At 43.3% G+C, this 26,712-nt stretch overlaps 1 protein-coding gene and 1 long non-coding RNA gene across 2 annotated transcripts in view; one reads left to right on the top strand and one right to left on the bottom strand.

Moving 5' to 3' along the window:
• Positions 1-118: 118 nt before the first annotated feature.
• 1700012A03Rikl (RIKEN cDNA 1700012A03 gene like) lies at positions 119-7,654 on the bottom strand. Its single transcript, NM_001402355.1, has 3 exons — positions 7,548-7,654; positions 6,152-6,525; positions 119-586 (listed from the first exon to the last, which is right to left on the bottom strand). Exons 2-3 carry the CDS (start codon positions 6,245-6,247, stop codon positions 260-262), a joined length of 423 nt encoding a protein of 140 aa, NP_001389284.1. The 5' UTR covers positions 6,248-6,525; positions 7,548-7,654; the 3' UTR covers positions 119-259.
• The window catches only part of LOC102549088 (uncharacterized), a 31,785-nt gene continuing 6,055 nt past the window's right edge, over positions 983-26,712 (top strand). The window contains exons 1-2 of the long non-coding RNA XR_353235.5: positions 983-1,123; positions 15,755-15,839. This is a non-coding gene — a long non-coding RNA (uncharacterized LOC102549088). The remainder of the gene's footprint in view (positions 1,124-15,754; positions 15,840-26,712) is intronic.

The following is a 26,712-nucleotide window of genomic DNA, read 5'->3' as shown; positions in this document are numbered from 1 at the left end:
ATGCTGTGTTGCACTGTGTGAAGAATCTAGCAGTCTTGAAAATAACTTTGGGAAGCATCTCAAAGACCTTCTGGTGACCTCACACCACCGGAATAGCTGCCATCTCCCCAAGTAAACATTTTTAGCAGGACGCTGTGGGAACCTTTACTGTCTTTCTACCTTATCCTAGCCCAAACATTGCTGAAACACTGGAAGGAAGCATTCTGCCACCTTCTTGCCTGCTCCTCTGCACCTCCCTCTCACTGGGAGAGTAGAAAGTTCAAGGGTTGGGTGAGAACATGGCTTCTTGGCTCTGCTGAGGTGTCGCAATTGTCTCTACAGCCACGTCCACAGCAGAATGCTCTTTGCCACCACTTCTGTCCACAGCAGGATGCTCTTTGCCACCACTTCTGCGGCATGCGTCTCTCTGCAGCCACTTCTCCAGCAGGCTTCTCTCTTCAGCAGGCTTCCCTCTGCAGCAGGCGTCTCTATCCAGCCACTTCTGCAGTAAGCTTCTCTCTTCACCCCCTTCTGCAGCAGGCTTCTCTGGGCAGACTCTTGGCTTTTTCTTACTCGGCTCTGCTTTAGAATGACTCCAGAACTGGAACTAGAGGAAAAGATTTAAAGAGAAGATCTTTGAGTTTAATCTCCTTCTAATTCAGATTTGCCAGCCATGGAGCTAATTTTAAAATCCTCTATTTGACTTCTTGCCTCTTTAAAAAAAAAGAATTTAGAATTCACAGAGGAGGAATATATAATTAAATAACTTTTTTTCTAGTCCCTCATAAAAGGGAACACCAATTACACTGAGGTAGGTTGGCAGAGAATACTTATGATTGGAAAGAAAGGGGTCATAACAAGTTACCACATGTATCATCAACATGACAATGTCTATCCTATATTGAGCATTTACTGCAATCAGGCATGGTGCTGAGTATTAGAAGACATTTTCCTTCTTAATCCTACCACAGCATTCCAGAGGAAGGAAGGAACCCTGAGCAATAGCAGGACAGTGTCTGATGATTCTGGGATGGAATCCACATGTAGGATAACTTCCCAGCCCACATTCTGAAATACCACTTGAAAGAAGACTTTTACTCTTGAGCCTCCTGCTTCAGAAGGGACAGCCACACCCCGTTTCAAGGTAGCTATAATAGATTGCCACTACAGGTAGGGCTCAGCTGGAGAGAGTCAAAAGCAAGATAAATGTGGACAAGAACAGGTTATTCAAATACTGAAATCACCACAATGCCAGGAAGCAGGGAATGCTTGGGCATTGGTTTCCAAGGGACTCACACAGAGGTAGACTAAGGAGTCAACATTGTAGAAATCTCTGAGGGATCTCACAAGCTCACAAAGGGATCTCACAAAGGTTTGTCTTGCTATCTTTACCCATTCCCTACAGAAATAAGTTAACTATGATAACCTTTTCCCTCATGCTTAGCTGTGGACATTAGAGCTCCATTGAAGTTCAGAGTTCATTCCATTCCTGCATCTTAGATCAGTGAGTGGGTTGGGAGAAGGGATGTCATCACCCAAAGACAAAGTAGGGATCAATTTATCAGGAACCCAAGAGTTCTGAGTCCTATCCCAAAGTTTCTTCCATGAACTCTTACAAAGCTTGAGGGGTTTGTTTTGTTTTGTTGTTGTTGTTGTTGTTTGCTCTATTTTAGGTTCTACCAAAGTTCATGGGCCATAGACACTGGATTAGATTCCATAAAAAATAGAGTCAGTGTCCAGTCTTCAGTTGTGGACTTACAAGGTGGCTCATGGAACTAGAGCCATGATAGAAGAAGACAGAAGGGCACATTCAGATCAGCATGGTAGAATGGTAGCTCTTCAAACTTGTAGGCTATAAACAGATTACAGCAACTGTGACAGAGGAAGAAATGATTGATTTTTCTATGTCAAGAGCAACTTCTAATTAACACACTTCATAATAGCCAATATTCTGTATCTCTAGAGACATCTATCCTAACAGCTGAAGGTGTGCCCATACCCCATCTCCCTCTCTCTGCCCTGACACATAGCCTTTAGACTGCCAAGTGGCCTTCAAGAATCCAGTAATCATTCCAATGTCAAAGTGTAAGACCCAGAACATTGTGCCCCAGCTCTCTGGAACTTCATAGCTAAGCCACCTCTTGGGTTACCTCATCATCCTGTATAGATCTCTGCCACCAGACTAGAAAAGATCCCTCAGTAAAGAATGCCATGTCATTGGAATATGGAAAAGTGTGAATCTCAGCCCTGGGCAGGCCAATTAATGCAGGGAGAGGTGCAAGGAGAAACAGAGGGCAAGTGTTCCGGGGCAGGTGGTTCTGGTTCACAAAGGCTCTCTACACTGACGAAAGATCCCTCTTCCTTTCTGAGGATCCAAGCTTCCCTGCTGTTCTTTTAATAGAAGCATTTTCCCTGCTTCACCCCCCCCCAAAAAAAAACCCTCGCAAATATGTTGTGTGAAATATCAGAACTAATTAGACCAAATGGTGCTCATATCTGTCACTGGTTTTCTGGGGGAGAGCAGCCTGTGTCATGGAGGGAATTTTATTAACTAATTAAGGGCCTTGTTTAAGGGGAATGCCCTATTCCTGGGAGAAAGCAGAATGGGAGGACTAAACAGTATGGTCTGATGGAGGAAGATCAAAAAGAGAGAAGGGACACAGTGAGAAAGGGGAGTCTAGGAGATGGTGTGGAAGGAATAGGTTGATGCTGATCTAAGTCCATGGGCTGTGAGTTCCACGGTTCTGATGGTCAAAGTGGGATAGCATTTGTTCTGAAATGTGAATGTACCTACCACACTAATTTAAGAAAAAAAGGAGGAAGAAGGAGGTGGTGTATCCATTGTTGGTATTTCCTGACTGTGGATGTTACTGTCAGTTCATTAAGGCAAAAAGCAAGCCATAACTGTGTTCTCCAACTCTCAGCAGAGTTGGTATTGGCAGTCACCCCTAAATTTTGACTAGAATGTTGTATGGGAAGAAGAAAAAACTACTTACAGGCATCATTTAGGTTGGAAATATTTTGACTTTTTTTTCTTCTTTAAGGAACATTTGAACAGAAGTAAGAGAAAAGGAACCTAAGGATCTTGCAGCCGAGAGGCTCAGGAAAACTTTTAGCTATCATCATAAATTCAAAGTACTATTGTGTAAAAGGGGTAGTGGTGGTGCTTTGCATGAGAATACTTTTATGTTTGAACACTTGGCCCCTAGTTGTTGGAACTGTTTGGGAAGGATTGGGAGGTGTGGCTTGGTTGGATAGAATGTATCATTGTTGGGAGTGTGCTTGAAAGTTTCAAAAGTCTGCACAATTCCTCATTAGCTTTCAGTTGCCACTCCAGTCCCAAGCCTTCCTCCCTGTTACTGTGCTGCCCATCAGGATGATCTTGGACTTGCCCTCTGAAGTCTATAAGTTGTCTTAGTCATGGTGTCTTGTCACAGTAATAGAAAAGTAGCTAAGACAAAGTAGGTTAATCCCCAAAGTCAAAAACAGGGTAATTAGGGAGAGTTTGATGCATAACAATGAAGATTTTTTAAGTGATGATGACTATTTGAGGGATAAAACAAGCTATCTGTTGCCATGAGGCACTGGTTTCCCTATGTATCAGAGCCAAGGCAAAGAGAAGCTGAAAGAGATAGTACCCTTCAGACTTCTTGAACATTCAGTGTCCCAAGTATGTCAATTTAGAATAGCAATGGGTAATGTTTCCATTGTATGCACTGAAGAAGGATTACAAGATCTGCCCTGAGCTGTAACTGAGCAAGGCACTGGAAAAGCCTGCAAGATCTCTTACTCCATGTGGAAGAAGATGAACAAGAATCTTTCATGAATAGCTGAGTGCTACCTGACCCAAATACAAGGTGAAGGAGGTAGAGGTGAATAGGCCCGCAAAGAGCTTCCATGACCCTCAATGTGCTTTGTAAGGCAAAGGCAGTATTGTGAGAAAACCCAGAGACTGTCTGGTTCACCTGCTTTAAGAGTATGCTTAGTCACATCCCTTTTATGGTCCCCTTCCTGTGCTACAGTGTGCAGTGAACTGTGTGTCAACTTCTCTCCTTTTTATCGCTCTCTTGTGCTTTGGATATAAAATGTAAAGCTGTGTCAACTTCAACATTTATTCTCATTGACAAACTTGAATTCCAGGCCTGAGCTTTGGAACAGAGGATGGGAACACTTAGAGTGCTGGGAACAGGAGGCAGTGCTGAGAACAAGGTACCAATCCTGCGTAGGCTGTTCTCTATGATGTGGGCAAATATGTAGTCCCCACTAGTTGAACATGACCTCAGTTTCATTTGCTCATCTAAACTGATAACTCTGATACTTTGCTCACAGGACTCATAGGAAGAAACTTATATGCTAAGTAAATTCCTGGAAGATACTATGGCACACAGTGCTTTTTCTGAGGAGCCACTTGATACTGGGCCCTCCAAGCAGACATTATTTAACCTCTTGAGGGGTTGCCTAGGTTACCTTTTTTTTACCACTATGACTCAACAGCTGACAGAAACCTACTTAAAGGAGAAAGGGCTTACTATGGCTCACAGTTTAGAGAGGATTCAGTCTCCCACAGCTGAGAAGGTATAGCAGTAGGCAGCTACATCATGGTGGGAATGTGGAGCTAGGAACTCTCATCTCCTCACAATAGGAAGCCCAGCCACGAACTTCAAGACCCAGCACACAATGATGGACCTACCTCCTAAAGTCCCCACTATCTCCCAAGACAGCACTACCAGATGGGACCCAAATCTTCAAGCACATGATCCCTTGAGAGATGTTTTACATCCAAGCCACAAAAGGGGAATAAAAAGGAGAGGTCTCAATAATCAAGGCTGCCACCAAATGGGTAGCATGCCTGGATCAAGGTTATCCCTTCAGAATGGCAACTGCTCAAATACATCAATCAAACAAACAAAAAAAGGAAGTGAAGGTGATCAGAGCAAAACTGTCTGTGGAAATGGAGTGGGGGGGGGTGTTCTGTTACTCATATGACTTTTGTCCTTGCCCCACAAATCATATGGCCATCCTTCTGGAGGCTGCTGGAAAGGAAGAGGCAGGCTCTTCCGGGGGTTCTGCTCTTGCTACTCCAGAGGGCCAATGCTGACATGCTCAGGGCTCTTTGCCAGCTTTGGGCTTTCTCCTTAGATCCTTAGATTCTATTGGATGGGAGAACTGAGACAAGCAGCTTGGACTGGTTCAAAGTCACAGGATGAATATGTGTCAGACCTGGGACCAGATCTTGCACTCCCCTCCTGTTCTGAGGTTCTCCAGCCTTGCCTGTTCCCCATCCCACCTCCTAAACATTCATTTCTCTGGTCTAACAAGGCTGCCCCTGCTCTTTGACTCTGCTTACTTTAATATACACATAGATTACAGCTACATTAAAGGAGCCTGAAAATACCAAAGCAGAACTAAAGCAATTATTATAATGCAGCCTTAACAGCAGCTGTAATGAGACAGAATTAAAAATGTGCCAGCGTAATCACAATTCACTGTTCCCAACGACCTTCCAGAACAGCCTTCGTTTGGAAAGAAACAGCCAGTCCTGAACTGTCAGATGGAAAGGAAAAATTCAATTGTGCTCCCCCATGGGACCAAGTCCCTGGCTACCAGATCTGGCTCCTCCACACAAAGGCATCTGTCCTGAAGCTGCCACTATGGGGTATTAGCCATTTGCTTGTAGGGAGCAGAGGGAAGGAACATGGATGGGGGAGCTGGTGCTCTTTCCATGGCACCAGGAATGTTTTTTTTTTCTGTTTCCATTTCTTTGCTGCTGAGGCTGCCTGTGGCACACTGGAGGGAATTCAAGTCTGCTCAGTAGCGCACCACAGTTGCTCGTGGTATGTGCTATGATGTGCTGCAGATTATACTAACTCATGCTTCGTGCTACTACAGTTGTCCCAAAGTAACCCTGAGATGTCTGTTGGTTTACCCCTCTACTATATGAACAAGGGAACAGACACTTAGAGATACTGTGCTGTCATTCAGACCCAGGGCCCAAATCCTTGTCTTTAGAGTCCGCATGTTAACTCTCATGATTTTATGGGTCCTGCACCCAGCAGAAGTCAAAGAGAAAGACATCTCAATTCATTTGACATTACTTGTTTTGATGTGAGAGCCCAGGCTGGAGGGGACAAGGGACATTGAGGAAGAAGTAAGGAAAGGAAACAGAAAGTACCTCAGCCGAAAGCTCCTGAAGGCCAATGCACACTTGCCAGAAGTCATGGGCATATGAACAAATAACAGTGTTTGGTCGTCTCATTTCTGTTTCCATGGCTCCTCTAGAGAGTTCAGCAATGATGAAGCGAAGTGGCAGGTGACAAAGTGTGGGCTTCTCTTCTCAGGTTACTCCTGAAAGCACTCAAACTTGGTGACTTAGCTGTTCCTTCTAACTAACCACAGACTAAGTTTTCTGGATCGGCAGCCATAAGTAAACCCAACAGACCACGCGCTTCAGTCATGCTTGGCTTACTTTGGAGTCTCCTGGAATTTGCTTGGGATTTGGTTTTCATAGCTTCATTTCAACATCTCTCCAAGTGAGTTGGTTCCCACCTGTACAGTTGGACAGAAGTTAGCACAGACAGCAGGAGTGAGGGTGATGAGTGATTCCTTTGTCCTCATCTAACTGGGCAAGCTACAGTGCCGAGCAGTCAGATTTTTTTGTTTGTGTTTTCTGTGCTTTGTTTTCTTACTTCAGCCCTACACAGGCAGTGTTCTACAATACTAATGCTAGGAACTATTCCCTGTGCGTTCTAGTGCAAAAAGCCTGTCTCTTTACCACAGGGCATATTGCACATGCGTTAGGAGTTCACAGCGTCTCTCTGCAGCTGCCCTGGGCTTCCACAAAAATATTTGCCCAAGTCTGTTCCCTACCCCACTTATAAGCAATTGTCAACCAATAGCTCCCCACTTGAGGTGACCAATGCCAAGAATTCATTGTAAGTTGATAACTGCACAAAGGGTCTTTGCCATTTCCAGAGACCTGATGATGTCCAAAGCTTCTTGCAAACCAGCTGTTTTCTATAGCAAGATGGCTGGTCCCCAGCTCACCCTGCATTCCAGGCACACAGTGCCGTGGAATCTAGCCATGTTTGTCGCTTCTCTGGTTGCCTTTGCTAGGGAGTGAGGATATTAGTGAGGAACCTTTTCCATCTCCATCCAGTGGACCGTCACACCCCTTTGTGACACTTATTCTTTACTTCCCATTAGTATTTTAAAACGGAGATGGCATATGTAGCCATTTGGCTTAAAGAGACTAACCTCCTGTGCCCAAGTTTCTAGTATAGCAGAGAATGTTGAGGGGGGAAAACTGGGAGGATTTAGAATGGCAGAGACCCTCATCCTGAGGCTACATAGGATCCCTGCTTCTATTGGCCTGTGTCCGTTGGTCCTGCGACTATTCTTTTATGTCAGTGGACAGAGAAGCCTATAGTCTGACTATACTGACTGACTGACCATCCCAGCTCCCAGGCTAACATCAGCTTCCTTAAAAGGCTGGAGCATTCGACCCCAAGCAAAGAGGGTTAAGGACTATATGTGGGGTAAACTGAAGAATTTGTTGTTGATTTTCTTGCCTGATTTCCAGCGAGGAAAAGGGACTTCATCCTCTGGTTGTAAAGGAGGGTCTGTACTTTAGTGGTGAGTGGGAGGGTCAGGGTAGGGAGGAACCTCTATGAGCTTTGAGTCATGAGCAGCCAACTGTGACACATCTGTGCTGTGAGGTCAAGGGTTGACTGAAGACAGGGCAACTCAACTCACCTTCAGGGAGATTAGAACCAAGGCTTGAGTTTTAGATATATGAGAAAGTTTTGACCATTTGGAGAAACAGAAACAGAAAAATAAACAAAAATCACACACACACACAAAAGGATTTAGTCATCTAATACATTTTTATTGCTGTTTGTTAGTTTTGATGACTTGGGATGGGTCTTGCTCTGTAGTTCTCTTAGTCTGTTCTGGAACTCTCTGTGTGACCATAATGTATAGCAATTTTACCTCCTCAACTTCCTGAGTGCTAGCATTCTCAGTGCAAGAGCGTCTCATAGAAACTTGCACACAGGGAACAGACAAACGAACAGCATCTGAGAAGCCTTTTCCAAGCTCTAAGCAGTCCCTACTTGTCCCCAGCCCAACTCTGGGTTTTGCATTAGTTTTCAGACCCCTTGGGTACAGGCAGCTCCAGCCAACATCTCATCTCCTACCTCCAGGCGCTAATGAGATACAGAGAGGAGTCTGCAGTCCTGATGGTTGCAACTTTTGTTGCTGCTGCTTTTGAAAATATCTTTCTTGAGTCCTCCGCTAACGACTTGTTAGCACATGGCCTGAGTGAGGGAGTAGTTTTTAGCCCTCAAGACAGTATGATGCCCTCTTCAGCCTCCAGGATAGAAGTCTCCAGACATTTGTCCACTGTGTCCCTAGGTAGATGCTCTGGAGCCTCTCGAGCAGTTCCTAACTCATATGCACCAGACCCCAACCAGGACCCAAGGCCAGGGAGCCAGGTGTTAAATCCCATGTTCCACAGAAGCAGTCTTTCCCCATCTGTCTTGCAAAGGTGTGAATGAGTTGAGAGAAGATGAAGAAGGGGAAAAGGAGTAAAATTAGCAGCCCTAGCAACCCCTTCCATTAATACAACAATACAGCACCATCAACACACACACACACACACACACACACACACACACACACATACACACACACACACACACACACACACACACACACACGTGCATACAATTAGTCAGCCAACACCAACCATAGCCAACAAACTAACACCTCCCACTATGGGGTGTCTAGAAAGAGTCAAATTAGGACTCTGGTCCTAGCTGACCCAATATGAGATTCTTTATTCTCTGAATATACATATCCTTTTGTTATTATTGCTAGTCAGCTACAGTTTTACAAAAATCCAATATGTCTGTTCATACCACCTATAACTTAATATCCTGAGAACAATTCATTCTCAGGAGACTCAGTAGAGTTAGGCTTTAGCGTGGATCCTTTTAGGCAGGTGTTTCTGGCTTTGCCTGCCTAACAGAGATGAGGAGCCAACTAGCTACTACCGCTATGCAGTGTCTGCCTCCCCTCTCCCTTCCTTTGTTAATAAAGCTCCCAAATTCACATTTCTGCTTCTCACGCAAGCTACAATAAACTAGCCACATACTATGAGCCTCGTGTGTACTGTTTGCCAAAAGCAGAGTACTCCCTAGCCAGGATCTTTTTGTAGATCACTTCAGCCTGACCACCTCCCACTTCTAGACACACAGTCCATGCTCCTGAACCTCCCTGGGCACTCCCCTTCACTGCTCCACGTCAGCACCTGCCTGCTTCTATCCCTCTCTTTCTTCACTTACACAATAATGATGTGCTTCATTCTGAGTTAGTGGAGAGCTCACGCTTTGGGGGAAATGCTGCCTAAAATATATTTTTCAATATTTATTTTGAGGCATTGGTTCTGTTTATGTGAGTGTTTACACAGTGTGCTTTCTTTCATTTCTTCTTACCTCGAATGCTGGGCATCTATCTTGCACAGGTGTGAACAGACTTGACAAAGCACAAAAGGAAGAGAACAGAAATAATCTGCACACTCTTACTGCCACATCACAGCCACTCGTGTGTACAGTCCACACACACACCTCTATACACACACACATACACACACACACACACACACACACACACACACACACACACACACACACAGGTTCTTCAGTCAGTCATGATAGAACAAGGCCAACACTTAAGTCCCAAAGAGAAGCTACACTTTACATAGTTCTTGTAAGTTGCATATCCTTTAGATTCAAAATCTTTTTTTAAAATGCAAATTGAGTGACTGTCACTAATAATCCTAATGTGTCTTGATTTGTTTATTTGAACTTATTATGTAATTACAACTATTTGGATAGAAAGGCCTCAGCAGATCTCTCAAGCTTCTGCAGATTTTTCTGAGCATGCCCAGAAGACAAGGCTCTTACTGTTCATGACCCAGGTCATTTCTCAGGGTTGCATTTGTACCAAGAAATCTTAGAGAATTAGGCCATATCTCCCTCTGGGACCCTCTAGCAAGCTTGCTGCTTGCTATTAAAAAACAAAAAAGCAGATTCCCCAGTCTCAGCTTTCCTCAGCTGCAACACAAGCCCAGCACACTTACCACATCAATATAGGCATTCTCCTGGGACTTGGGGCACAAAGGGAACCCAAACTCTTGTATGCTGTTCATGCTGGTTGCTGTGTGAGTACCAGAATCCTTTGTCTTCAACCCATCTAAAACTCAGGACTTTCATGCTTTCTGACAGCATCCAGAAGCTAGTCAACTAACTTAGTAGCCTCTGGTTAATCCCAGATCCCTCACAGATCTGACAGTAACTTCAATGGTTCTTTCCCCCATTTCCTCATAGCATGCTTCTCTCAAACTAAGTCAGCTTTATCTTATTTGGTATAGCTGCTGTTTCCAAAGGAATACATTCAACCTCTCTGTTCTTGGTGGTGGCTCTAGAGACCTCCTTAGACTTTACATAATTTGAAATTAAACAAAATTTCCATCCTTTGGTTCCCCACCCAACCATCTTCCACAGTGCTTGTTGGGATCTGCCATTTCAGTTTCCTCTTCATTTTGGTATCCGTGCATTGTTAGAGTTGCTGTTCATTTAGACTTACGAAAGGCTTACCTTTTTACTGCTGTTTAGTCAGAACTGTGCTGGCATTCATTTTCCTGCAAAAATGGTCTCCTCAGTCTCAGAGGCTAACAATGGGGGGTTTTGCTCACTAGACTATAGCGCAACTGTGCAGGAGAGTGCATGCAGCCTCTTCATGCTTTAAATGCTATGGGGCTGATGAATGAGGGGGGAGCACACTGTCAATGTCATTCTGGGGTGTCAAGATGGGTTAGAAAGAGAGTGGGCATGATTCTTTTACTCAGAAAAGACTAGTGTGACAGTGTCCACAGCATTCAGAAGCCAGGTTCCCTATCTTGTGCCCTGGATCTCAGGGTCTCACAACTCTGCTGACACTTCAAGGAAGCAAAACTCCCATAAACTCAAGGCCCAAAGCAGTAAAAGTCTGCAATGTGAACCCCTGTTGACTCACACCGTCTAAAAGAGGAGCAGAGCAGCCACTAAACACAGACACACAGACACAGATACACACACACACACACACACACACACACACACACACAGAGACAGAGAGAGACAGAGACAGAGAGAGACAGAGAAAGAGAGAGACACAGACAGAGAGAGACAGAGAGACAGAGAGACCGTGTGTGTGTGTGTGTGTGTGTGTGTGTGTGTGTGTGTGTGTGTGTGTGTGTTTCTGTTGGACACCCACCTATCCTTGCCACTCAGGGATGTTCTTGATCATTGGTTGACAGTGGGTTTACAAATGTCCATTAGGTCCTTGTCAAGATGACTGTTTGGTTCTTGTTGCCCTGGTAGCTGTTAAGGGGAGACAGCCCAAGGGCAGTCCATTCCTAGATGCCTCTCCAGTTATCACCTATAACTGTTAAAGCTATGTTTGCCTCATGCAACCCCGTGCCTAAGTGCGGAGCCAGTGTAGCAAGGTTGGTGGCATCGGCCACACACTGTATAAACACTAAGCATTCTGAACTCTTCCTTGTGAGTTTATACAAGTTCTTTCCGCCTTCATTTAATTCCCGACCTTCAGTGTCCTCCCTTGACTCCAGAACTAATTGGAATATCTCTCTGATAACTCTCCTCGGCATTGAATTGAGCAAGCAGGGGATGGAATATTGGTTCCTTTCTACCTCGAAGGCTCTCTGCTTTTTTGGAACAATGAAATAAAGTTTGCAGAGATTAACTTTTCCAATTTCAGCAAAGGTAGTCTTGCGCGGGTCACAGGAGATATTTTCAGACTTGCCCTTCAGAAACATGGCTTCCTCCAATCCACACAGTCACCCAATTTAGAAAGTAACTCAGATAGACATATGTAAAGAAAGACACTTCACACACACACACACACACACACACACACACACATACACAGTCATTAATAAAACAACCATTGCAGATTGATTGAACTAGCTAAAGATTTGTACGGAGTCCGGCAGCAGAGGGTGGGGCTGTGGACCCTAAGTCTCATAACTCAAGAGAAAAGCCAGGTGGTGCTGAGGTCTCACCCTGAGACCTCATCCCCAGTCCAGCCTTCAGCATCAGTTGCTTGTTCAGCCAAGGCTAATGAGCTAAGTAGAACTCAGCAGTTCTGACTGTCCCTGGGGCTATGTCCTGCCTTCCCTAGCTCCAGTCCTCCCGGTTTTGTTCCCTAAAGCATCCTCCAAGCAGAGATCAATTAAAAGCAGGGGTGAGAACCACAGAAGGGCCTGTGGGAGGAGGTCTGTAGAAAGCCCTAGAGTCCTTTGTCTAAGGAATCATCCCTTCCTCTCCACTCCCCTCCAGCTCCCAACCTTGCCTTTAGAAGTCAGAAGGGGGCAAGCAGACACTGAGCAGGTGGCTCTGGCTGGTGCCTGGGCTGATGGCAGGTTGAGTGGGAAGAGGTTTGTCAGCATATGGGCTCAAAGAACACATGGCCCCCAGTTCCTGGGGACAGGAGGGGAACAGGCAGGAGCAGATGAACTGCTAAGCAACAGGGTTGGTAATTTCAATCAGAGAACTTTCCAGTGATAAGAAATAAGGGATGGCAGCCAGTAGGGGAGCATGGGAGGAGAAGCCAAGGGACTTGGTGGCCTAGTCTCTGAACAAGGGTAGCTGTGTTCGGTTCCTTTTTTAAATGAAAATTTGTCATGAATTCGAAGCTCTCGTTCTCCCCCACTTGCAGGGAGAAAGCAATAGAAGGTGATCCCCACAAACTTGCCTCCTAGGGGGAATGCCCACACAACTCAATACGTGCACATTGAAATGACTTCTTACCACAGAATAGTCGGTGGCTGAACTTCAACATGGATTTACAGATCATTTGGGAACCTTAGAATTCTTTTTAAATAGCACAGAAGAAGACATACCAGAGTGTGCACAGAGGTGGCCTCCAGGTTACAGGGTTGCAGGATGATTGTGTGTGTGTGTGTGTGCGCGTGCGTGCATGTGTGTGTGTGTGTGTGTGTGTGTGTGTACACTTGGATGACTATTCTCCATACTTTTCTGTACTTTGAATGACTGTGTAATGTGTATGTGCAGCCTCATTATTTTAAAAGACTATTCTAAATAAAAGCAGTGCAGATAAATAAAAGAAGAAACTGTAGCGTCTGATGGTTCTGGAATCTACCTATGATTGGTAAAATCCCCAAGGAAGATTTTTGTTTGTTATTTAATTTGACCTTCACAAACATCCTGAAAGATTTGCTGTATCCTTTGCACAGATGTGGAAACTGAATTTCAAGGGGGAAGGCAGCATCGCCAAGGTGGCATGAATGGTGGCTGCCAGGGTGAGATTTGAACCCAGATGTCTCTGGCACTAGGTTATGTAAGTAGTAGAAACAGGGCTCATGGCTATCTTTTGGGTACACTCCTTCACATGAAACAAACTATAAACTACATATTAAACAGGCTATGTCATGTGCTCCACGGGTGGTTTAGTGGATAAAGTTCCAGCTGTGTATGCATGAAGACTTAGTTTGGATCCCTAGGACCTATTTAAACAGCTGGGACAGCAGTATCTCTCTGATATCTCAGTGCTGGAGTTGGTGGGGAGGGGAAGGGCAGAGACAATTAGATCCCCAGAGTTTATGGACAAGCCAGTTCAACCAATATACTCCAAGTTCAATTGGAGACCCTGTCTCAACAACAACAACAACAACAACAACAACAATAACAAAACAACAACAACACAACAACAACAACAACAAGTGAAGAGCTAACAAGAAAGACACCCAACATTGACCTCTGGCTTCCACCTGCACATGTATACATGAGCACAAGCACAGCATGCACAAATGCAAACACGCGCACGCGCGCGCACACACACACACACATAGACTCACACTCCATATATACATACACAAAAATAAATAAGATATAAATAATAGTGAAAGTGCAAGGCTAGGAAACAAAAGGACATAGGGAAATGCCCACTCTGAATACCAGCAAGCCATGCTAATTATAGTTGGGCATCTTCTGCCATGGTGCTCATCCCTCAAACAGAATAGCATTGGTCACCCACATACTGATGGATACTAGCATTCCACTAGTGAACGACTCATTTTACAGTTGAAATTGTGTTGTATTGTACATTTTAGTTCTTCCTCGTGCCTATTGGGTAGAAAAATGAAGGCTCTTCATTTTGGATGGGACAGTGGCTCTCCCCAACATTGCAGCTAGTGAAGCCCCCCTCAACTTCCTGTCATGTTCCTCCTCCATGGCATGCACTCCAGGGGACAGCTGAGAAGGAACAGTTGCTATTATGCCTCCTCCTCTGGGAATCCTTCATCCCACATTTTATGCTTCAACTAGAAAAGGCTCAGAGGCTCTTGTGCTGAGGCATTCCCAGCTAGTGGCACAGTTTGAGGAGGTTCTGTGAATCTTAGGAAAAAGGGCATACCTGGAGGAAATAGTCACCGGGAAACATGTATCCTGTTCCATACAGCCTCTGTTTCTTTCTAGACTGTTCTTACCCTCCACAAGTGGAGTAACATCTGTCACAGGTTCCTCCCACCAGGATATTCTGCTTCATCCATGGGCCAAGAACCAGTAAAGCCAAGACTAGCAGATTCAAGTTCCTGAGCCTGAACGAGTCTTCCCCCCATGAAGTTGATTATGTCATACTTCGTCACAGTGATATAAAGTCTGACCAACACACCACCTCAGATACTCCTCATTGTTCAGCACACAACACTCTGCCTTACTTCAGTAGTTTTAACGAGCTCCTTGTTCTCTAGGCTTGTTTTAAGGATTCCATGAATACACAGAAATGTATGCAAACATTATTGATGTGCACATGTGCATGCCTGCATGCACACGTGTGTGTGTGTGTGTGTGTGTGTGTGTGTACGCGCGCACGCGTGCGCATACGTGCATGTAGAATCAAGGCTTCCAATAGATGCCCAGGCACATAGCAAATCCCTCCTTTAGTCTGTGTTTCTCTCATATCCATGCCTATTCTTTCCTGTCTCCTGCTTGCAAAGTTTCCTTTTTTTAACCACTATCTTCCTTTTCTTTAGTTCTTCACTTCTGCTTCCCCAGAATTCACTCCTTGTCCTTGGACTGTGAAGATGAAGCTCTAAGATTTCTTCTCCTTTGAGTCTCCTGACTCTCCTTTATTCTCATACCCCTCCTACTACTTGAATTCCTCTCTTTCCCCCAGACACTGGCTTGTGTCTAGTTAGACTGACATAAATGTCTGTAACTAGCAAGAGCCCAGTTCATCGGGGCAATCTCTGATTACTAGTAGAAACCATGAACACCACTCATCAAACAACCTGGTGATTGTTCATTTCCCTTATTGTTCATTTCCAAGAATACAATTGGCTGCTGCTAAGCTTTGGGGCACCTGGGACCTGGTCATAGCTTCTCTTGGCAGCAGAAGGAAGACATGATCAGGAACAGAAGCCAAGAGGCTATGGTACCTGCTCTGTGCCCCTTACTGTTCTGCTTAACCCAGTCCTTTGTTCGTGTTGGGGAGCACTGATCTACAAAAACAAATTACACCCCTCTCCCACCCAGAGCAGAGATGGACTCTAATGGCAATGCTCTTGGGCAATGTTGTGGAGTTACCTGGATCTCCACTTTACAGTGCTCAAATAGACAAGGTAGGACAGACTGTCTTTTCTCATGGGAAACAATGACTAGAAAGTGTCCTCAAATGATTGTGCTTCTTCCAGGCTATACACACACCCAGGATTGACACATCTCACCATGCCCTGGGAGGAATTCAGCACAAACTAGAAGAAACAGAATGGCAAAGAGGTAAGTTTGGCTCACATGTGTTTAGATCATTTTAACTAACATTTATTGAGTGTCCACTGGGTACTGAAGCAATTGGTGATATACACTTTTTTGCCTAAAATACTCTCTAATGAGGGAAAGTAGCCAGCTGTTCATATGTAAGGAGAGAGAGGAAGAAGAAATAGAAGGATGCGATCTCTTGACCTTTATCAGAGAAGCTTCTTGCTGTAGATGAAAGTTAACACAGAGACCCTACGACTGGTCAGCCCTAAGTGGGACATTCGTATCACATCACATTCCTCCCTGAAAGGCTCAGGGATCTCCATGGAAGAGGGGACAAAAAGACTATCAGAACCAAAGGTAGGGCTGAAAAGGTGGCTCGGTCTTTAAGAGAACTGATTATTCTTTCAGAGGACCTGGGTTCAAAGTCCAGCACTCATATGGTGGCTAATAAGCATCCAGTTCCAGGATATCCAAAGCCTGGCCTCCAAAGGCAGTATATACATGTAGTATACACATAAACATACAGGTGAAACACCCATGAACATAAAATTAAATTAAATACATCGTAAAAACAAAAAGAGCCAATAAGCCTTTTCATAAAAGAGCCAGAGATAGTTTATAACATCAAAGAAATGGTGTTTTTCAGATACAACAGGAAAGATGTACCCTCACAGCAATTATAGCTTCCCAGGTAGAAGAGGGAAGGAGAACACAAAGATCCTGCCACTATCCGAGGAGATAATGATTTAATGGTTGCTGGACAAGGGAGAATCAACTTCCTTTAGTGAGAAGTGTCTGTCTCCCTAGTAGCCTGGCCACACAAAAGATGGATCCTCCTTGAAAGAATAGCTGGACAATACAAACTAGGTTTGATTGGGAAGAAGAAGAAGGAGAAGGAGGAGGAGGAGGAGGAAGAGGAGGAGGAGGAGGAAGAGGAGGAGGAGGAGGAGGAGGAGGAGGAGGAGGAGGAGGAGGAGGAGGAAAGAAAACTCAAAGTAGGTAGAAGAGGTAGAAGGATGAAAAAGACAGTAATGGGAGAAGTGTGGAAAGGGAGGTAAATATATTAAAAATGCTTGGTATGAAGATAATAATAATAATAATAATAATAATAATAATAATAATAAATACAGAGAGAAAGAACACTAAAGAAAGACTAGTCTTAGGGGCTGAGAGAAGAGCTATCAATAGACTTAAAGTTTATGCTGTCACCAATGAGAGACTCATGGTTCAGCATAGTTACAAACTCCTGGGCCTTCATTATTTTCCTACACAAATATCTACCAACTAGAACATTCATGAACTACTCTTAGCTTGGGTCCCATGTAGGGAGTTTAGTGGGCTGAGGACAGACTTCATTGATTTAGGTGTCATTGAATCAGAAAGGGTTTATTTATAGTTTGGAGGTATAGAGTCCATTGTGATAGGGGACACATAGCAACAGGTACAGGAACTAGCAGATCACATTGTATTCACACAGAGGAAACAGAAGGAGAAGTGAGCATGGACATACTCTAAATCTCAAAACCTGCCCCAACTGACGTACTTCCTCCAGCAAGTCTCCATCCCATACATGTTCCCAACCTTAAGCTACCCAAACAGCACAACCAACTAAGTATCAAGTATCCAAACATATGAGCTTATGTGGACAACTTCATATTCAACCCACAATACTGGCTGTCCCAAACACAGTGTGAATCCAGCTGGTTAGGCAGTGACAGACATCCACGACTAGAAACTTCGCATAGGATCCAGATTGCTAATGGAGCCCAGTCAGGCAGCTGAAGGACAGAATGAGAAAATAAAGTTAGTGAAGTTAATGAGAGGCAGAATCTCCTTTTTGTCTTCCATTCTGCGATGGCATTTTATATTCTCTGTGGGGAAGGGTATGGGAGAGGGCAGGAAAGGCATTTGTGCATTGTTGTGGGTAACTTGATCCTAATGAAGGATAATAATGGAGGGGAGACGTCTCCTTGTGTCGGCTCACTTGGCATTATAACAAAGATGAAAAGAGCCCATGATGGATATGAAATATTTAGGACCTAGGCTTGCTGAATCTCTGAAAACAAAACCGAAAGCAAAATTTTTCTCATGCTGATCACCCGGTTCCTAGAAAGCCTCCGTTCAGTGGCCCATTGGGATTTTCTGAACCTCGAGAAAAACTTCTGCAGTTGCAAGTGTTCGTTCGGTCCACATCCTGATTTTCTCAGCTGGAAGATGAGTAGCCTTCTCTCACTCAGGGCAGGACACCTGACCCTCAGAAACCTCTACAGGCTAAAATCAAGAGGCACTTAGAATAGAGTAACAAGCCTATGGAAGCCATGCTATGAGCTCAGTCTGTTCTACCATCCCGGATCCATACACTATATAGGTAGTCACTATCCTGAGACCCCTCAGACACCACAGGGAGAAGGCCTGAGATAGTCATCAGCAGAGAACTGGCTTTGTCTATCCTCCTCCCCCCCAAAACCCACAACCACATGGCCTTTGTTCTCCCTTCAATAGCTGTGCCCTGTGGTTAGTCTCAGAAAAGAAAAAAAATCGGTTACTTGCCACTCTGGATGGTACCAGATTTTAATTTCCAGGTGCCAGAATGTTTCATTTTTAATATGAATAAGCTATATCTCTTTTTATGGAGGGAGTTGGTCTCAAATCTTAGAAATCCTCTTTCCCCGCCACTCCTCCTAGTCTTTCCCTGTCTTCTTCACGGCACCCTGTAGAAGGAATCTCTGTCTGGAAGCTTCACCCGTCAAATAAAACTGATTGGGCTCGAGCTGAGGCAGGAAATAGGAGGTAGAAGTTCCAGTAGGAAGCAAGGATTCTGGGATAGAGGCAGGCTCAGGAAATTCACCCAGCAACATGGAAATCAGAAGCACGCGAGCTGAGCAGAGGTGACTAACCACGTGGCAGAGTTTAGATTAGAATAACAGGATGATTAACTTACGAGCTAATCAGGGAGCAACCCAAGCTTATGGTCAAGGTGTTTGTAAATATAATTGAGTCTCAGAGTCATTAATTATTCTAGGAACTTGGGGCTGGGAGGAAAAACTCCCATTTTACAGCACCCAGCGTCTGTTTACAAATCCAGCTGCTGAATGAAGAACAGGCTGGTGAATCAGGAGATAAACAGCTACCCACGGGGCAGGCATTTTGGTACAGTTGAACATGTCCCCAAGCCCCCAGCCTTCTAAGCTTGTTCCATCCAGGCCACTGTCTCAGAACAAAGATGGTCTCAAAAACCAGCTGTCCCTCGAAGACATCCTCATCCATGATCTATCCCTCCTGGCTATTTAGATTTGAAGGTATTCGTTAATGAGCATTGAAAGATTCCGCTTAGCCCTTCTTAAAAGAACTACAGGGGAAGAGACAACTAAGGTGAAGGTCCCCCAACCCGGACATGGTGAGGTATTGTGTGGTCAATATGGGGCCACACAAGACTGTGTCTATTAATGTTGTTATCACAAAATACTAAGGATTGGGTAAGCTATTAAGAATGAATGTTGATTTCCTCATAATTCTGGATTCTAAGGAACCCAAGATTAAGGTGCTAACACCCAATCAGGATCTACTTTCTGTCCCACCCAGTGAGGAGGACATAACTACAAGAGGCTAAGGGGAAAGCTCACTCTTTTATAATGGCATTAACGTTATCCATGAAAAAAGAGCCAACATGGCTCATTCACTTCATGTGGTTCCACCCCTAACCTCATTAACAGTGGCAACAAAATATTAACATGGGTTTTGAAAAGGACAAACATTCACACTTTAGCAACTATGGAAGAAGGCTGAAGCTATGAGATGGATTTGAATGAGAATAAATGGAAGTGGGAAACAGTGGGAAGGAGGAGTTGCTAACATGTAAGGGATTAATAATCTGGTGACTTTTATTTGGATTTTTTTCTAATAATAATGAAGTGGTGCTTAATAAGAATCAGGAGCAGTATAACATTCTATCCTATTTCAAGGTAACAAGGTAGACTGCTACAATTTCATGGGTGGTCACAGAAGGCACAAGACTCTTAGATGCTAGCACAGGAATCCCTCGTTCACCATAGTAAGAAACAACAACAATGTCAGCATTCACACTTGGTCCCCAAAAGTCACATTTCCATAATAGCATATACAGGGGCTTTGATGATTCCTATACATATATGGTAGGATCTTCCCCTAATAAATAAACATTACAAGGGACCAATCATTGGGTGAAAGAGGAAGAGAAGGCAGAAGAAAGGAACGGCACAGGTTTTGGACAGGGAAGAGCAAGAAAACAGACAGAATGTAGAAAGTCAGAGGCTGTTGTGAGTGGCAGATCAGATTCACCGTTGGAGGATTTATAACATAGAACAGTTTGTAAAATTAAGATGCTAGGACTGGAGAAATGGTTCAGTGGTTAAGAGCACTGACTGCTCTTCCAGAGGCCCTGAGTTCAATTCCCAGCAACCACATGGTGGCTCACAACCATCTGTAATGGGATCTGATGCCCTCTTCTGGTGTGTCTGAAGACAGCTACAGTGTACTCATATACATTAAATAAATCACATTAAAAGAATTAAGATGCTAGATTCTGTACCCAGTGATTGTGTTACCTGTTGATTCTAAACTAAGATTGTGTGGTGTTTTCCTTCATACTGCAACTCAACCGAGTTCCAGAGAAAGGTACAGAAGAGTATGGTGTGCAAGGATGCATCCCAGCCAGCCATGGGAATTTAGAAACGTGGTGGTGTGCGTGGCAACAATCAGCCAGCTATGGGAATTTAGTGAGATGGGAGGAGAAAGCCCTGGGAAGAATGTGATTTCTGGCCTCTCCACCAGCCTAGAGACAAACCAAGGCCACCTGCTGGTATGAGCCAGCATTAGTATGGGAGATATACATACATACAGATAGATAGATAGATAGATAGATAGATAGATAGATAGATAGATAGATAGATAGATAGATAGATAGATAGATATGTGTGTAATATTATGTATATATGCATATATGTATGCAAATATAAATACACATATATATTTATTTCACCCAACATACACCCTGTGGGTTGAATAGCAGAAGAAAATCACTGTTATCTGGAGAACTTAACCATTTATAACGGGCTGTTCTGGGTCTACTTAAATCCAACCACTAAATAGAGTGCTTTATAATCTACTATAATCTGTACTTTATTCATATGTACTTTGAAATACAATATAGATTCCTATAACAGTGACAATATTATTAACGTAAATCTCTAGATTAAACCCCATCTCAAAAACTATTTCCAGGATGTTGATATGTATATAGTCTCTTCAGTGCCTTTGCAATGGTATTTCCAATGCTTCTTCAGTGGCACAGGACGGTCACTATTTGTAGTAAGAAGAGTGTATTAGTTTGGCCTTTCACTCCAATATAATCTATCTCTTAATATACTTAGTATATATTATATTATTATGATGCTACAAGTAAAATATATAGACGGTTTATGAATATATTAGTGAGTGCCCTGTTTTACTTAGTTAATTTTGCAAATACGAGTGTATTTTTTAATGTTGAAATAATGCTTTTCACAATTGTGTGTGTATAGATACACAATTCAAAATCGTGACTTAAGAGAATTACTCACAAATGGAATTGCTGCCTCAAATGATATGTGCCCCCTTTTAAGCTCTTGAGTCATTGTTTTCAACATTACCCAGCATTCCTCCAGAAAAGGTGCAAGTGTCCTCCACACAGCTGGACTCGGGCATGTGTGCTCATATCCACAGCCTGATAACTCCGCCTACAGTTTGGAAAGGATTTCTGCATCTTTCAGGTTTTATTGATGAGTAAAATTATTTTGTTTTAATGAGAATATTTTCCATTACTTAAAGAGCAGAGTGTTTTTCATATACACCTGATATTAAATTTCTTCTGAAATTACTTGTTTATTTTCTTGGCCTCTTCAATTAGAATGATTCATCCTTTATTTAAAAATTAATTTTAAGAGCTTCTTGTATGGTTAGTATATTTATTCTCTCGTACAAATATTACAAAAATGCTTTTTAATTCATCCTTTGCCTCTTTATTTGTTCATGATATTTTCACATAAACAGTAAATATCACTAGATTTATTAGATTTTTTTTCATGTTTGCTGCTTTCCAAAAATATATTAGCATTAACAAAGTCAGCATTTTATATTCTGAGATCATAAATTCATAGCAAATTTTCTTTTGCGATATCCGCTCTACATTGAACTCGCTGATTCTATAGAATTATGATCCATTATGTGAGATAGGCATTTTATCACACATTATAATCATAGATTTGTTTGAAATCCACTGGTCCGTTGTAAGCACTGTTAAAACCCAAATCCTCTAATTCTTATAATTTAATAATACAATGGGAACTTAAACATCAAGAGCAATATTAACAAAGCCATCAGAAGTAAAGGTAAAAAAAAATCTACTTTCCACAATACATGTGTTCTATAGTGGAATGTGCAACTTTGAGAAGAAAGGATTCCATCCTAGTTGAAGATGGGAATCCACACAGTAAGAGGATACTACATTGCTTTTTTTTCAAAGTTAAGGATCTGCTCAGTGGGTTGGATCAGATCTGGGTGACTCAAGGGAACAGAGCTAAGAAAAATGGACAGAAATTACTAGTGGAAAAATTTGACTCATCAAAGAACTTTTACAAAAGATTGTTCAGCACAAGAACAGGCCACTTGAAAGGAAAATGGGAAAGGGTATGTACCAGTTATTTTTCTCACTGCTGTGACCAATACCTGACAAGAAGAAGTTTAAAGAAGGGTTTGTTTTGGCTTGCAGCTTGGAAAGGGATGGTGGCCATGGGGACAGAGAAAGCATGGTGGCAGGGATGTGAGACCATTGGTCTCATTGCATCCAGGGTGAGGGAGCAGACACTGGATAGGAAGTGGGATCCAGCTATCAACCAGACCTAGTGATCCACTTCCTCCAGCAAGGCTCCAACTTGGTACAGGTTCCACAGCAACACAAAGCCCCAAGCTGGGGACTCTGTGAGCATGTGGGAGCCATTTCTCATCCAAACCACAATAGAATAGGTTTTTCTATTTTAAATAGCTGGTTTTTCAAGGATGCAACATAAAAGACATTCAGAACAAAAGAGGGACAGAGCTATTTGAAGTACGTTTGTCTCTAAAATCTTGTCATTCATCACACTGTGGTTTTAAAAATCAATATCATAACTGCATTAGCATCCACAGGCAGCCATGGAGGAATCTGCTCTGGGATAGTCTGAAGGCAGTTGAGCTGAGACATTGGCTCCTGGAACTATGGAAGCTGCGGTCCATTTTTCCCTTTGACTATGAGGCAGTTGGCATGAGATGCCAATGAAAATCGAATAGGTTCCCAGTCAGTCTTTGCTTTTGTTTAAACTTTTAAGTATGAATCAAAGCACCCTGGGGCATCCCTAGGTCTCACTTTTGTCAGGTTTCTGCAGACAGAAAAGCACAGGGATGAGATGTATTTTGCACCCTACTCCCCTCTATAGGGTTTGGAGAGGAGAACTTCCTTTAATGCCTCAGTAAAATATTCCGAGATCCCTTGAGTTGTGCTATTCAAATGCAATAGTTTTATCTATTATTTATCCCCGTGGCTTTTGGAAAGGAACCCTTTCTGCCTTGCAAAGAAGAGAGGCATAGCTTTGAAGCGTCCCCCTTTGGGCAGTTTTCCTTTTAGAATAAGCAGTCACCAAGAATAGGGAGTGAAGGTGGTGTCCTTAGGGGCTGGGTTCCCCGTTATTTCAGTTCATTCTGTACTACTGTAACAGAATACCTGAGATTGGGTGATGTGTCAAGAACAAGAATTTATTTTTTATATTCTGTGGGACCGGTAAGTCCAAGTTGTATCATTGCCCACCATGAGTGTTCACATCACTTGTGCTCTTCCATGGTGGAAGGCAGAAGGAGTAAGTGCATGTACCCACAAGCACCCAGAAGAAAGAAGGGTAGGGGTGGCCAAACTCATCCTTTTCGCAGAAACCCACTTCCATGATAAATGACCATCTCCTGTGACAATGACGTAGCTCATTCATGTAGGCTTAGGCTTCATAATATAATCACTTCTTAAAGGTCCCACCCTCGTTCTGGTTGGACTGAGGACATCGTTGATAAACTTTGGGAACAGATCTAAGCCACAGTATCTGTGTAAAAGATCTCATAGCCAAGGACATTGGTTCAGCAAGTGGAGGGTCACTTGGGCCTCTAGCCATGGCCCTCTGAAGATTTGCTGTTCTCATTTTGTGAAAAGCTTAGACAAATGAGAACAGCCCCAGAGTCTGTCCTAATCACTGTAGCCTCTCGACTTTCTCGTAGGCAAAAATAGATAGTGTGGGCACAAAGCATGGGACAGAGTGTGGACAGTACAAGATGCTACAGGCCTCATAAATGCAAGGCTGAGTGAAAGAATTGAAAGTGAGGCACAGTAGAGACCTGACTCCATGTATATAAAAATTTAAGGTAAGCTGTCTAATTTATGGCATTTGAAGATAAGACTTCTCTTTTGGGCAAGGTTGGTACTCATGTCCAGAGGGGTCTCTAGGATGTCAGGTATATTCTGCCTTAAGCTAACTGCTGCTTTCTCAGAGTGGACTAAATTTGTGAGGTGAATTATTTTACATTTATGATTTATGTACATATATATATATATATATGTATGCTTAAATTCAAAACAAGGAGGTGGTGACTTAAGTACTTAGCACGGTAAGTGTTCTCGTGTGTGTCATTCAGTTCTCCTGACCCCATAAATGAAGCCAGTAATTCTTTATTTTTATTCCAGAGGAGGATGTGGAAATTCTGTGAGATGATACAGTAGGATAGAGTCAAAGTAGTCTGATCAAGACCATGTCTTTCTGACTCTAAGCTCAGGCTCAAGTCTTCACTAAACATTTTACAATATCCAGAGCAAAATTATGCTTTTGACACTCAAAAGGAAAGGAGAGTGAGTGTCTAGACCATGCTGTGGGGAAGGACCCTTTCACTGGGGTCACCTAAGACCATAGGAAAACACAGCTATTTACATTGTGATTCAAAGTAGCAAAATTAGAGTTATGAAAGAGAAACACAAGGTTATGGTTGGAGGTCACCACACCATGAGGGTCATAGCGTTAGAGAGGTTAAGAACCACTGGTCTAGCCCCTCTCCCAGCCAGAGCTTCAACCCATAATGATAGGGAAATCTCATAAGTCAGGGGACAATCCAGGAACTCAGAAATCTCTTGGAGCTATATTATTTATCTGTAACCATGGATAGAGGGGTTTTCTGTCTTGCTCAGTAGAGAGACAGAGGGTGATGAGCTCCTCAATGGCCTTTCCTAGGGTCTGAGCAACACTAGAAATTTACTCACCTAACCTCTGTCTTTAGCCTACAGATACTCCTCTCAAGGCCTGAATAGAAGAGAATAGGGACAAAATTCAAGCTACTCATATCAATGTAGACACACAATTGGGAACTTAGGCAGAGACATGGGCTTTAGACAAAACTAAATTGTCTTCTTGCTATAAAACTGAATAATAACTCTCTCTCTCTCTCTCTCTCTCTCTCTCTCTCTCTCTCTCTCTCTCTCCCTCTCTGTTGAGTTTGCTCCTTTATGCCAAACACCTTGGGGTAGTCCTTTGGCACAGCTACTGCTGCTGTGCTTGCTGGTCTGTTCTGAATGATGCAGTGGTCCATCTTGCTGTGTTCTGGAAGCTTCAAGACCCATTAGGTGCCCATTGAAGCTGCCTCCCCCCAACCTTACAGGAATGCTAGGTCCTTGCAGTAGAGTAAGAATGCCTCCTCCCTAGCCCACTGTTCTTGTCTGCTGAATCCTAAGGGATCACTGCTTGTGTCCCCATGGAACTAATGCAGTCGCAGGCCACATCCTATATCTGCTGAGTCCTAGACACATTACTGGGAACATAGGAAAACTGTCCATTGAAGCTCTACTAAGCAAGAGCATGTGACTTTTTCTGCTCATAAGACCACACACAAGAGAATGAGAGCAAGTTATGGGCCAGATCAAAGAGAGGGCTGTGAATTCTCTGTGCCTTTAATTCTTTCCCATGCAGTGATGAATGACCCATGTTCCAGGGCAAAGCAAGATAAAAATGGTCTTTAAAGTTATCATGTAGAGGGCAGAACCTTAAAAGGAGGCAGCCAACACCAATGGAAAAATGAACCTGTAAGTATTTAATCAAAGAGATTTCTTCTCCCACAGCATCTATCCCAACATAACATAATAATCTTTTAACTCTGTTTATAGTCTCTTCTCACTAGGACCCACTCACATATTTAGAAAACAGACAACCCTAAGGGTGCCTTATCTCTGTCTTTCCCATATCTCTTCTTAACATGATTCTTTCCCATTATACAAAAATACATCTGCACATGGTCTCAGGGGAACCATGTCTTACATTCAACTGCTCAGGAGACCACTCAGGTTTTACATCTCAGTTGGAGTCGGTGGTTGTTGCTTGTGATGGAGATAGTAGTGTATTTGTACATGTGTGGTGTTTGTCTCCTGAGCCCTAAGGCATTGTATTTATTATATTGATTGTAAACTTGACAAGATCTAATATCACTTAGAACACAGATGTCTGGGCCTGCCTATGAGCAAGTTTCTACATTGAGTTCACTGAGCAGGTAGCCCTGGGTTGTATAAAAAGCAAGCTAGTAAACATTGTTCCTCCATGGTCTCTGTGTTGGTTCCTGCCTCCAGGTCCCTTGAGTTCCTGCCCTGATTTGTTTTCACTATAGACCATAACATATAAGATGAAATGAACCTTTCCTTCCCAAATTCCTTTTGCTCATCCCAGCAATAGAGAGCATTCAGGACACATGGCCCGAGGCTCTGGCCTGAATGAGCTAAGCAACCTGCATTCTCCTTTCTTTGCTTCCTGTCTGCAGATGCAATGAA

This window comes from Rattus norvegicus, chromosome 4 (assembly GCF_036323735.1).
Source record: "Rattus norvegicus strain BN/NHsdMcwi chromosome 4, GRCr8, whole genome shotgun sequence".
Lineage (NCBI taxonomy): Eukaryota > Metazoa > Chordata > Mammalia > Rodentia > Muridae > Rattus > Rattus norvegicus.
This window is presented reverse-complemented; position numbering and strand designations above follow the sequence as displayed.